General features: G+C 41.3%; 1 protein-coding gene across 1 annotated transcript in view; it reads left to right on the plus strand.

Moving 5' to 3' along the window:
- Window positions 1–4,958, plus strand: part of HS6ST3 (heparan sulfate 6-O-sulfotransferase 3) — a 579,027-nt gene extending 574,069 nt beyond the window's left edge. Inside the window, exon 2 of the mRNA XM_011355502.2 lies at window positions 4,132–4,958. Within this exon, the coding sequence (XP_011353804.1) occupies window positions 4,132–4,840 (709 nt within the window). The 3' untranslated portion in view covers window positions 4,841–4,958. The remainder of the gene's footprint in view (window positions 1–4,131) is intronic.
- The last annotated feature ends 9,324 nt before the right edge of the window (window positions 4,959–14,282 follow it).

Raw genomic sequence — 14,282 nt, forward strand, 5'->3', positions numbered from 1 at the left:
TTGCAATCAAATGATGGATGTATTAGAAGATTATGTATCTTTTTACTCTTTTCACACACTTTAGACATTCAAAAATAATATCAGATTTGTTTTTAAGAGAGAAAAAAGGGCATATTTATCAAAGGCAATATTAACCTTAGTCATTGAAAAAATACATATCTCATGTAATGATTGTTTCTTTTACATAACATCATTTATTGAAGATTTGCTATGAGCAGGACTGTGTGAGGTGCTGTGGGTCACAATGCTTAAGGTCCAGTTCTCAAAAAGGAACATAAGGGTAGTTGACACCAAGACTTTCACATACAAGTTAAGAGTGCAGTAAGTAATGCAGTATGTTCTAGAGGCTGGAGAAGTCAGAGAAGATGGGTATGAGGCTTGAGCTGAGCCAGGAAATAAGAGCTGAATACAAATAAGCAAAGGAAAAGGCAACGACTGAGGGAAGGCAGGGACGCCCTTCTGCTGAATTTAGAATTTTTTAAATTTGATTATCTTACAGAAGTGCAAGATACCAAAGTGGTTCTAAAGCAGCCATGGAAAAGTGTGTGTCCTATGTCTTAGAACTTTAGTAGCCATGACGGTCCATGTGTTAATTATCTGTTAAAACAATTATTGAACTAACCAAGGCACCAGTGGCCTAATCTTCCTGAATACATAGATATTTCCCATCATTACTCTGGGGCCATACGAATAACAACGCTAAAGAGCTGCAACTGCTTTGCAGACATTCTTCAATGAATTAACATAAGCTCTGAACTAAGTAGGTGGCAAATGTGAGACCTGCTGACAGGATGCTGTCACAGAGATGAAGTTATCTGTCTTAGGGGTTGTTCTGGTCCAGGGAGATTGGGAGAACATCTACTTAACTTCATGGTTAGAATTTCTTTCACTTTACCATAATCATCGGGTGCCTGAGATCTCCTCGAGAACAATGTCTTAGTCGTCTCTGAGTCCACAATTCCTAGTCCCAGCACTTGGCAAATACAGGGGTGGGAGGTGGGGTAGGAAAGTGCTAAATGAATGTTTGGAGGGCTAACGAATGATGGATAAAGGAAATGAAGGGGGTAAGTAATAGTTTGCTTATCTATATTTCCAAAGCCCAGGGAGAATTTTGGTTAACTGCACAGACAAATATATGAACAGATGATGCTCTATCTACACCTAGGAGATTGGATTAAAAGGAGCAACAGAAGGAGCCCGTGCAGGCCTCTGCATTGTGACCATGACAAGCTTTGCTTGGGAACTGCTTGTCCTTCCTCCCTTTTCTTTATTTTACCCTTCGTTGTGCTATTGAACAAGTAAGGCCTGAGATACAAAGTTGCAGCTTTCAGTAGTCCTGAACCCTTTAAGTGTTTTCCTTAGAAACTGAAGTGGGAGTCATGGGAGCAGAAAACAAATGAGTTTCCATTGTTTTGGAGTAGGGAGGAGCATCATGAAACTGGAGCAAAGCTCACACACAACGAAGGCTGGGTATGTGGCCTGGAGATAGACGTTATTTCATCAATAATTGTTGCAGTTTCTGTCTGAAAGTAGAAAAGTAATTGAAAGTAGAAAAAAATATAAATGAGAAATATGATTTAAGTAATCAATTTTTGTGGATTTTTTCATCGATAGTTGATTATTATTCAACCCTATTGTCTATTTTTACTGTTTTTCTAACTTTCTACTTTGACTGCTTTATAGGATTGAAACAAACAAAGCATACAGGAAAGTATGTCTGACTAAAGCAATACCCAGATGCTATTAGCCATTTCATTCCTGAACCATGAGTTGGGACAACTTTGAACTTCATCAATATAAATATTCCACTAGTATATTTTTATTTCTTGATGTCAAAGTTAATTATAATTACAAATGGGCCTCTTACCTGTTTGGCCAGTAGAACTTGCAGATATTTGGGACTTATCTTCCTCATGTAAACATCACCCTACAGTTTGGTTAGTCATTCTTAAATGCAATGTTAAACTGATTAAAGTGAAATTCGAAACCAAAACGAAGCCAATTTCAGTCAGCTTTGAGACTATGTTGACTTCTGATAAAAATAAGGCACCGGAAAGTCTATGGCCAGTTTTCCCAGTTGGAACAAAAGCCTCTAAGATTCAGGAGCCAGTCCCAGTTAAACCTTTATGCCACAAACCATTTTAATTTCCAAGCCTCAAACCCTCCATCTCTTACATTTACTTCAAAAATCTGGGTTGTTTCTAAATTTGAGACACATAAATGAGGTTGAGACTTACCAATTGATTGCCATCATCTTTTTGATTTAAATTCTTTTTGTTGTTGTTGTTTTCTGTTTTGCCCGATAATAGGGAAATAATAAATTTTCCATTTGTGATCTTATTTGACCCAATGTAAAGGTCTCTCTGATTTAAATACTTCTGTCCTGATGTTATGGGCATCCTTAACACACCCGAGTTATATCATCATCATTATTGTGTCTCTATATTTATTATACAGTTGTTTTATAAAAGAAAAATCATTCTCTGCATGTAGAATTGAAAAGTGCAGAAGTCCCAACGTAGGACCAAAACAGGATTAGCAGTGGTGTATTACATAATGTTCAACCATGGCAACACCCTCTCTGAGCAAAACTTCACTGTCAACATTTCTTTGTGGAGCCCAGAAGCTGTGCTTGTTGTTTTCTGCTTTCCTACTGACCTTTTGGGAAATTTTCTTTCCTGATGGAATTGTCATTCTGTCACAGGGAAAGACAACAGAGTAATGTAAAATGGTGACTGGCTCAGGCTGGCCTGTCTGTGGCACTTTCAGTAAATTTTTTTTCTCCTGATTTAAAGGGAAGCATTCAAAATAACTGAATATATTAAATGTATAGTTTTAAAAGTTATAGTTCATCAAGTCCTTTTAAAAAGCAGTATAAAAATCATTGTACCTTTAAATTTTTTATTTTTGTTATTGTTTGTACTAGGTATACATTTCAACAATAACAAAAAAATCCAGTTAAGTTTGGACAAGAGAAACCTGGTATTCTACCAGAATTTTCCGGGGCCATTTTGTCTGCCCAGGAGAACTCTGGATGTCACTTCTGGTGACAGAGGTGGGGTGGTCAGCCCATTCTATTGCTAGCTGCTGAAATTATAAGAAAGATTTTCTTCATTTTGAATCAATATTGTTTTTCTGTAATGCCCACTATTGTGTCTTTACTTATCAACTATTTCAACTCTCTTCTTACCTTTTTATACATCTCTTGCCCTTTTAAGCCAAAGGTACCCTGTCTTTACTTGCTCATTCTGGAGCTAACCATTCACAAAATATATTTCTTTTCAATGTTCCATTAGATGCCACTAGATGAGGTAAGACCTGTGATTGTAATAACCACATTACCTAACAATTAATAGCATTCACTAAATATTAGTTACATTTTTATTTTTAAAATATCAATATAGTGCACAGGAAAGCACAAGGCTTTGAAATCCAATAGATCTTGGGCTCTAATTTTCACTTTTCTCAGTCTGTGTTCTCAGATTAAATTAAATAAATAAATAAATAAAGTTATGACAGAACCCAGTTACAAAGTTGTGTTGAGGATTATCTGTGCCCATATCCATAAAGTACCTAGCACGGTTTCTAGTGCATAGTATTTGCTCAGTAAATATTAGTCTCCACACACAACACATCCTTCCCCAACCTCACCTCCCGTGTGTGTAATCCAGAATAACAGTGTAAACAGAAAAAAGGAGCCTTGGCTTCCACCTTTGCCTTCAAGTGCCACGACCTTGGACAAATCACTTTACCTCCTTACATGTTTCCCTACCAAGTAGTCCTATGTCTACTTCAAAAGTTTGTTGCAAGAATCTAATATTGTTATTGCTGGTAGTAATCTATCAGTGAATAATTGCTGAATGAATGAGCCAGTCCCTCACTCCTCCCTCCCCACACTGGAACAGGGAGGAAAAGCCTAACAAACTCGATATTAAAATCGGTCCATGTATATTTATGGAAACATGCACATATGGGAACATTTGCCTGATCAGTGCAAATCCAGGCAAACACTCTCACATGAACATTTGGCAGAAGAACCATTGACTCACTGCTGATATAAACACTACAAAGGTTCAGAATCCCAGAGTTATAGTCATCAATGACTGACACTCTTCCTTTCATTTCTTCCAGGAATTTCTATTACATCACAATGTTACGTGATCCAGTGTCTCGTTACCTGAGCGAATGGAAACACGTCCAGAGAGGGGCCACGTGGAAAACCTCCCTCCACATGTGCGATGGGAGAAGCCCCACCCCGGATGAGCTGCCCACCTGCTACCCTGGGGATGACTGGTCTGGGGTTAGCTTGCGGGAGTTCATGGACTGCACCTACAACCTAGCTAACAACCGCCAGGTGCGCATGCTGGCTGACCTCAGCCTGGTGGGCTGCTACAACTTGACTTTCATGAACGAGAGTGAAAGAAACACCATCCTGTTGCAGAGTGCAAAAAACAACCTGAAGAACATGGCTTTCTTTGGGCTCACAGAATTCCAGAGGAAGACACAGTTTCTCTTTGAGAGGACATTCAACCTCAAGTTCATCTCTCCCTTCACACAGTTCAACATCACGCGGGCTTCCAATGTGGAGATCAATGAGGGTGCCCGCCAACGCATTGAAGAGCTAAACTTCTTGGACGTGCAGCTTTATGAATATGCAAAGGATCTCTTCCAGCAGCGCTACCACCACACCAAGCAGCTGGAGCACCAGAGGGACCGGCAAAAGAGGCGGGAGGAGCGGAGGCTGCAGCGGGAGCACAGGGGCCATCGGTGGCCCAAGGAGGACGGGAACACAGAGGGGGCAGTCACTGAGGACTACAACAGCCAGGTGGTGAGATGGTGACCCCCTGCCCTTTCCTCCCTCTGAAGGGGGGATGAACAGGAGCACTGACCTCGTGTGGCATTACCGTGGAGACTGCTGGGACTGGTGGGCCATTCTGAGGACATCTGGCTGTATGTGGCTTGATTTGGACACCTGCTTCCTCTTTGTCTTCATCTTTCTCCAGCTGGAGATGATCGGTCTTGTTCTTCTTTTTTTTTTTTTCTGACATTTTTCAATCTGTGATATTAAGTAGGGTAGGAATACATCCAGTATAGACCACTTTAGAAGGTCAAAGAGAGAAGCACCAAAAAGGAAACGGTCTGTGCAATCTCCTTTGCAGCAGCATAGGTTATAGTTTGGGCAACTGGAACCCACAGAGGCACACATGAAAAGCCAAATTATGGCTTGGATGTTCTGCTGAAACCAGTCTGTTTCGTACTGTCTCTGTAATGGAAATATCGATCTGTTTAGAGAGAGAGAAAAAGAAGTCCCTTTCAGCCCTTTGATGAGGTTTTAGGCCAACCCTCACTTTACTGTTGGCTGTCACCTTGGAACTCTATTTGAATGTGGTTTAAATCATGAGAAGAGTAACGTGTTTTGTTGCTGTGGTCTTTTAAAACAAGATTACCCTGCTATTGACCATCACTAGAGACTCACGTCCTACAAAGCCTTGTAACTTAGCCCTGAGCTATGCTTCCTCCCTCAATTTTAAGGAACAGAGAGTAGATTCAGGACAGGGGTGCCTGTGGCCCTGATAAATGAACCTTGGTAGGGGCATTTAGGAAAAAGTGTGCTTATTAACTAATGCCTAAGAAGATCACACTTTACCAAGTTTTATTTTCAATATGAGGAACGAATGATAAGGGGGGCAAATGCAGGAAGATAACTATATGTCCAACATTTCCAAACCAGCTTTAGAACCTTACTTTTTAAAGAACATTTCTGAGTTTTATCTGTTTGGAGCAGTCATCGTCTTTGATATGGTACTGCCAGGTTTGAAATTCTTCTATCAGAGAGGAAAAGACATTTTAAAAGAATTTGGCCTGAAGAATAGGAGCTTAGCTAACAGGTATAAAAAATATATTTGAGATCCGTAAGTTAATAATAATTTTGATTTAGGCCAGGAGACGTGGAACACAATGGGATGAATTTTAAAAGAATCTACCTCCCCAAATCTTGAATATTTCTAGGCTGATAACTTTTTCTTCCCCACATGGTTTTTACCTGTTGTTAGACTGGCTACAGCTTATGAATCAGACTAGAGTGTATAAAACTGAACCAAAAAATGTGTTGCATTGTCAAGTGCTTCTGATTTTCACCTTTTCCCAACCACAACTACAATAACACATTTTTAAGTAATAAGAGGAGAAGTACAGAAAAAGAAATTGAGAGCCCTTCCCTAGCATTCGCTAGGAGGATCAGAGTGAGTAAAAATTCTCACAACAGATTGATCTGATCAATCCTCTCAAGGAGCCGAAGGCAAAATGAGTGAAACCCCTAAATCAGATTGAAAAGCCTATTTCATTGATATATAACATGTTTGATGTTTAAGCCAGCTTTGTATAAGCCACATCTCAGCCTCTAGAATACTCTCTCTGGGGTTGAGAGTCAGTCAGCCTGGAAGCATTCGTGGAGTGGCTGCCTACACAAAAGGAGCCTAGTGGCTCCATCGAAGACAGATCTAGAGAAGCCGCCTAGATCCTTCTCTCACTACCCTTGGTTTCATCTGTCCAGTGAGAGAAGACATTATTGGGGACCTCCCTTGTGCCAAAAACTGTGAGAGGCCCTTTTCATACTTTAAATCTATTCACAACAATGTATATATTACTAGTCCAAATTTCGTAGATGAGAAAAGTGAAACCCACTGACAGTAAGTAGCTTCCTTGTGGATTATACACTAGATCTGGCCAACTGCAAAGTGCAAGCTCTTTTTACTCCATCGTGTTTTCCATATGAGATAAAAGCTTCCTGCCAATCATGCAAGAATCCAGCTGTTATTGACCAGAGGGTATGTCTCTGTCCCACAACTGTGACAGCACCAAGCTGGCAGTGACCCAGAGCCGTGCTGCCCCGGGTGAGGCCAGCCCTCTCCACACCACCAACCCATCAATGAGCTTGAGAGTGTAATGACTTTTTAGGCAGTTGTACTTTTTGAGCCATATATGAGGGTGAGTTAAAGGGGCCAAGTAAATATTGCTTGTTGGTTGGTAGAGATTAGGTTTACAAAATATTAATGTTTCTTTTTCCAATAATTTTTTCCTAAGATAGGAAGGAAAGGAGGATTGCAACTGGGATTAATAAGCAGCTCACTCTCTATCTTCACATTTTGATATTAAGATATAATGTTCGGCCTAGAATGGCAGGGCTGCAAATTATCCTTCTGCCTGCCACTGTGACACATAGACACACAGACACACAGACACACAGACACACACACACACACACACACACACGTACACATGCATGCACGCATGCACTTATAATAACGATCCAGTGTTTTGTCATGTGAAAAATCAAACCAAGTTAGAAAGCATTTAGATTGTTTCTTTTAAACTCACTTTAAATTTTTGGCAGAGATTTATGCATAGCTGAGACTCGGAGGCAGCCTCTGCTAACTTCACACTGTTCCTTAGACACCTCGGGATTTATATTAAAAGGCTCTCTGCGGCCTTGCTGCTAAAGGCGTGATATATGGTGCTCCACTGGAGACCAGATATCAGGTTGTTCAGAGGAGAAACCATCTCTTCGTGTTGGCCCGAGGCCGGTGCTGAGCAAATTAAAAAAGACCGACAAGGGCTTCCTTCCTCATATCATTTCATTCTAAAGCAGCACACTTGTCATATCCCTGGGGTCCTATGTTGATAGAAACAAGAGGTAGGGATGCAGTTTGTTCTCTGAAAATTGACTGCACACCTACGTGCTGTGAGGCTTGGGGAAGCGATGCCAACAGAAGGCACCTGGGCCTAAAGATCCATGGGAAGTCAGCAGCCTTAAGATCCCAAACCAAATCAATTTCAGATACATTAGTGTTAAAAGCCCAAGAAGAAAGAAACAAAATTCCCCAGGGAGTTCCCCATCCTGTTGACTCCCGCAACTCCCTGGGAGACATTACTTTCCTTCTCTTGGCAATAGCAGCCCCAGTAACCAGATTGGGATAAGGCATCTGTGTGTGTATCTGTGTGTGTGTTTAAATTATTATTATTATTATTATTGACTAAGATACATACTGTCTATTCTACTTTCTCATTTTTTGGCAGTCTCCTCTTGGTAACTGGAGAAAACTTGCCCTGAGAATTATTTGGGTTCTCTTTCTAATAATTAATAATATATAGCAATTAGTGCTAGGCAACAGTTAAGAGTAATCATGTGTGCTATTAAAAATTATAACAATGTGTTTTTTTCATCTAAAGGAGGTAACTTTGTCATAAACAGTTTGATCAAATGTTTGAAATATGAGGATTTATTCAAAAATCTGTCCAGCGATAGTATAACTATGGGGAAGAAGGTTTACCAGATAGACCTAGCAAAGAGGTGAACATAGATCATTAACAAATAAATATGTCTATTGGATAGGATTCCCATTTGGCTGCTTTAGCAGAGAAACTCAAAATAATAGCTAATTCAATAAGATTGAAGTGTTTGCTTCTTCACTTAAAAGACACACTGGTTGATAACTGGGTGTGTGACATTCATTGCCAGAAGCCCAAGCCCTCTCTTGTTGCAATTTCATCCTAATGTGTAGCTTCCATCTCATGGTCCAGGATGACTGCTGCAGCTCCCATCATCTCATTTACATTTAAGACAGCAGAAAGGAAATGGACAGCAGTTGCATATGTCACTTCCAGTCACATCTTGTGGGCTAGAACCTAGCCATTACCTACATTTAGCTGCAAAGAAAGCCAGGAAATGTCTTTATTATTGGCTGCCATGTGCCTTGATAAATATGAGGGTTCTATTAGTAAAGAAACAATGTGAAAATTAATACTGATAAAAACTATCAGTCTCTGACACAAAAGGGAATTGAAAAATATTTCAAGTGCTTTTCAATGTCATCATTTTTGTCATATGTTTTAGAAAGAATAAGATTAAAATTCATTACTTCGTGTAGTATTTAATGCTTTTCAAAACATTTTTATATTTAGTATCTCATTGATCTTCGTGCATTCTTTATGTTAAATAGACCTCTATTCATTACTCATTGGATAGTTTGATATGGAGATTCAAACTATCTCCATAAGAGATAGTTTGAAAGATTTCCCAAAGATCCTAATTTACTAACAAGAAAGTTGTTCAGAGCCCTAGTCTTTGGACTTCATAGTCTTTCCTACTACTTTATGCAGCTCAGCATCAGTATTGGGATTGGGAATTGCAAGAATATGAAATCTAAATCTTTATTGATTTGTATCTTTCCTCATCCTCTCATGGAACTGCAGTGACTTAGATGATGCCAAGGAGACTGGTAGAGTTGGTGTTTAACACCCTGCCTCCAGTGAAGGAGTCTGTTATTAGGAGTGAAACAGCCAAAAGATGGACAATGTTGTAGGGGTGATCAAGCAGCACTGGCACTCAAACACCTCTTGCTGGATGTCCACCCCATCCAATCCAAAAACTATTCAAGATGAAGGCCGAGGGAATGTGCTCACATCTCCTGAAGGAAGCTTAGTGTTAGAAATATTTAGACTCAGTACCAGCCTGAACAGTGAAGCTTAAGGGGTGATCAATAGAACTCCTGCTCTAAAAATTTTCCTTCCTCTCTACCTCTTCTCCAGGTCCCTGGAATTTTATTACCAACTTATTGCTTTAGTTCTTAAAGGATTTTTTTTCTTTTGGTGCTAAATGAGTCTCTTTGCACATTTGCAAGAGGAAATGATTTAAGCTGTCATAAGCTAACATCACACAGGGAGTTTATCTGATTCCTTTCTAACCATGACCTCTAGCTGAGAAGAAGGTCCTGTATAATGAGATCATGCAGAGGTGGGGGTTAGGGAGAGACAGGGTAACTACAGAAAAAAAGTAAGGCTCATAAAAAGGCAGCAGATTTTGCAAAGGCGGAAAGATGAGGAATTAAATATGTGCTAGAAATTATCGAAAAATAGAAAATAACTAATATACAGCTTCTGTCCTCAAGAACAAGAGCAGTCTGAGGACTGTAATTCTTTGGCCATTTAAAAGAGCAGGAAAGGGCATGAGGCTCCTGAGATAGGACCAGAGCATTAAGACAGTTTTAAGGACTGAAGTAAAGGCCGACAGAGTTGGGTCAAATAGAAAACTGGGTTGAGCACAGGCAAAGAATACCCTGATCTGACCACAGCTGTGTCTCCAAGGTTTTCCTTTCTCATAGTTATTGTATCTCCACCAGTCACAAGAACTCCAACTGAAAGTCTCCAGTCCGGATATCAGGGTTGGCTGAGGTTGATGGCTCCACCCAAGTGTGTCACCTCTGGGGAACATGCAAAGGTTCTTTCTCCAAGGCACTTTCAGCTTTTCTCCTCATCCCCTTCCTCCATCTCTACTGGACATAAGCCTGCTATTCTCTCACCACGTTCACCTGGACACATCTGAACTGATTCTCTAACACTTTGAATTAACCCACTGGGCAAGTTGGCCAGGGGAGTTCTGAAACCTGTGTGTTTTGTAGCCTAATGATGGAATGCACATGGACCCATCTTCATGACACATTAACAGAACCAACTGACCTTTCTGAGGTGCTGAGATTTCCAGAGGACTGGCCTCACGATGAACACCAGCAACACATGCAAGAAAAATGCCCCCGAACTTCCAGGCAAGGACTCAAGGTAACCAAACAACTCTGGATCTGAGAACATGAAAGCACATGTTTCTTAAGCTCGTGTTCTAAATTGTCTATGGAAAAATCTGTACAGTCATCCTTTGACACGTTACGTGGAACCTCTATGAGTTCCATGGTCTGCTGTACCGTGGGAACTAACTCATCAAAGGGCCAGATGTCAGTGCGGAAAACCCGCAGTTCTTGCCAGGGAAAACTGTGTTCTGAGGAAGCAGAGTTTGTGTCATTTAATTATTGTCACATTTGTCTCCCACCAAGTTGTCGTTATTTTTTTTTAAATCATGTGATCATCTTTTCTTTCCTTCTTTTTTTCCCCCCAGAATCAATTTCTGGGTTTTCCTTGCATTATTTTTCATTTAGTGTATCAAAGATGAAAAATGTTGGAAAGAAAAATCTGGACTTTTGTCTGGTGCCCCATTTTAGATGTAAAGATAGTTATTCAATAGATAGTAAATTATTTCTCTTAAGAGATATTTCCTTTTGTTTCTGTGCAATAATATGTATGAACTTGGGTACTAGGAGATTGTATTGTGACATTATCAATCCTTATTGCTATTTAAAAATGATAGTTTGTAGAACTGAGGATTTCCATTGATGTGAAGCACAATTTAATGAATAAGTTAACATATTAAACTGTTGTGGTGTCAAGAACAATTGTTTTTCCCCTGTGATTTTCTTAGACATTTTCGCAAAATAAGAAAAGTTGGTTAAACACTTTAAGGGGTTTATAGAAATTGAATCCACAGGATCAGCTTTGTCAAACTCAAAAAGTCCATGCTTTGGATACAAATGTGGTTATTGGATGTGAAACTTTAAAAACATAAAAGACAAAGAAAATATAGATTGAAACAATTTAAAAGCTCTGAGGCCAGGATAGATTTCACAGGCTCTCAAACACATAAGCTTCTAAAATCATGGTTCTCAGTAACCCTCCCCATTCATTGCACATTCCCGCACATTGACATTCACTGTGAAATGTGGAAAAGCAAGCTAAAGATGAAAGGATGAGGAAATGATTTGGGGAAGAGTGGTGGTAGAGAGAAACAGGAGTTGGAGCAGAGGAATTTGGAACTCAGTCTAAAAGGAAAAAAAAGGGAGGGAGGAAGGGGAAGAGAGAGAATGAGAGAGGCCGTGGGAGAGGGTGCGGGGAGGATGGAAGAGAAACAACAATGAACACTGATACGGATCTGTTCATAATTTCAAAGTGTATCGTTTGTCAGATTTTTAAAAATGTATCGTTATGGCGCGAACGATTCTAAGACCCGCGGAGCCAATCGAGATTAATTATGAGCCTTTATTAGCCGACCGGCAACTGACTCTCTACCACGCAGGGTTAGAGGAGATCAGCCCCGAGCTTCCAGAGGAGGCAGCTTATAAAGCCTCCTACTACATCCTTCAATAAACAGATTACAAGAAGCAGAAGTTAGCCGTTAACATTTCGTACAAAGATAAATGTATCCGGGGAATTCTCAGATCAAACAGGGCCTAATAGACAGTTTTATCATCTTCACCCTGGAATGTTGCACTTCTCCTGGGCTGGCGCCTGGAGATATCACCTCCCTGAAACAGGAGAATTTCCACTTTTACATTCCTCACTGGTTTTCGAAGGGAAATCAAATCATTGATTCTCTGACTTGGAGTGGTTGGTAGTTTGTTCTGAGAACCATGAGTTTTACTGCCCGTACCCACCTTTTGACATAGGCAGTTATCCAATTATAATTAAACCTGCGAGAATCTTATCTTGAGAGGGTCTCCTGTTGTGCGGACACGCCATCTCTCAGTCTCTGGTGGTGGTTGAGCAGCCTTGATGCGGGTGTGATGAATCCAATGGTGTCTCCCAGCAACTTTGACCGCAGTGGGAGTGGTGAGGATGACAGGAAATGGTCCGTCCCAGCGGGGCTCAAAGGCAGCTGGCTGTATCTTCTTTACCCAAATCCAGTCACCAGGGGAGTGGCTATGAGGTTTACGTGACTGTCCAGGGCTCTCCCGGGTGGCGGAGACTAAGTGTTGAATCTCTTTTCTTGCCAAGTGTAGTGCCTATAAGGACTTAAGTAGTGAGAAATTGTGAATTTCAGTTGCCTTTTCTACCCCTATCTTGGGTAGGAGAGGTGGCAGTCTCCCAAACGTGATTTCATATGGGGTGAGGCCTTGGAGGTAAGGGGTACATCTCACCCTAAGAAGGGCAAAGGGGAGGAGCCTCACCCAGTCCACGCCAGTTTCAAGTTTAAACTTAGTTAAAGTTTCTTTTAATGTCCTGTTCATTCTTTCTACCTGGCCCGAACTCTGAAGTCTGTATATACAGTGTAGTTTCCAATTAATACCTAACATTTTGGCTAAGGTTTGACTTGTTTCGGCGATGAACACCGGGCCATTGTCGGACCCCAGTATTAATGGCAAGCCAAATCGGGGTACTATTTCTGATACTAATTTCTTAGCTACTACCTGAGCAGTTTCTCTCTTAGTTGTGAAGGCTTCAGTCCATCCTGAGTAGGTGTTGATGAACACAAGTAGATACTTAAATCCAAAAGTCCCAGGGCTTACTTCTGTAAAATCTAATTCCCAATGTTCTCCCGGGGCTTGGCCCCTGAGTCTTGATCCAATTTGTACTTCAACAGGAGGCCCAGGGTTAACTTGGGCGCAAATATGACATCTTGTTGTTACCTCTTTGGCAGTTTTGTGTAGCCCTGGGATATAATAGTCTCTTTTCAAAAGTTCGATTAACTTTGTCCCTCCTAGGTGGGTGCTCTGATGGACTAGTGAGACTAGTTCTCAACCTAGGGGCACCGGGTACTAGGGTGCGTCTATCCAGGAGGTGCATCCACCCATTGGGTCCTACTACCCCCTTTAGCTTACTGCATAATTCAAGTTCCCCCGGGGTGTAGACGGGTGAGTCTGAGAGCGTTCTGGGGGGCAGAACTGGAAGAATGTCAGTAGGCCCCACTGGTTTTCGGGTGGCTTCCTTTGCGATTTGGTCAGCAAAGGCATTGCCCCGGGCTACCTCAGACTCAGTTCTCTGGTGACCTGGACAGTGTATGATAGCTACTTTCTTAGGCAGCCAGATGGCTTCCAGGAGAGCTAGGATTTCTTCTCTGTTCCTAATTTCCTCCCCGCCTGAGGTGAGTAATCCTCTCTCTTTATAGAGTGCCCCATGAATATGTGCAGTGGCAAAGGCATACCTGCTGTCTGTATAGATGTTAAACGTGTTCTCCTTACCCCATCGGAGCGTTTGGGTCACAGCGATGAGTTCAGCTCACTGAGCTGATGTTCTGTGGCTCAGGGCCTGAGCCCAGATGACAGTCCCTCTGGTAACTACTGCCACCCTAGCATACCTGACTCCCTCTGCGATGAAGCTGCTTCCATCGGAGTACAGTGTGGCATCCGGTTGTGGCCATGGGATGTCAGTCAGGTCTGGCCTGAGGCAGGTGATGTTATCTAAAGGCTCGAGACAATCATGTAATGGCTGTTGAGGGTCATCATCAGGCAAAAGGGTGACTGGGTTAAGAACAGAAGTTTTCAAGAATTGTACTTGTGGGGGGTTAAGGAGAAGAACCTGGTATTGAGTGATCTGTGCATTTGAAATCCAATCACCAGGGGGGCTGCGGAGCATGGTTTCCACCGCATGGGGGGCTATAATCTGGATAGTCTGCCCTAAAGTCA

Source organism: Pteropus vampyrus, unplaced genomic scaffold (assembly GCF_000151845.1).
Source record: "Pteropus vampyrus isolate Shadow unplaced genomic scaffold, Pvam_2.0 Scaffold21, whole genome shotgun sequence".
Lineage (NCBI taxonomy): Eukaryota > Metazoa > Chordata > Mammalia > Chiroptera > Pteropodidae > Pteropus > Pteropus vampyrus.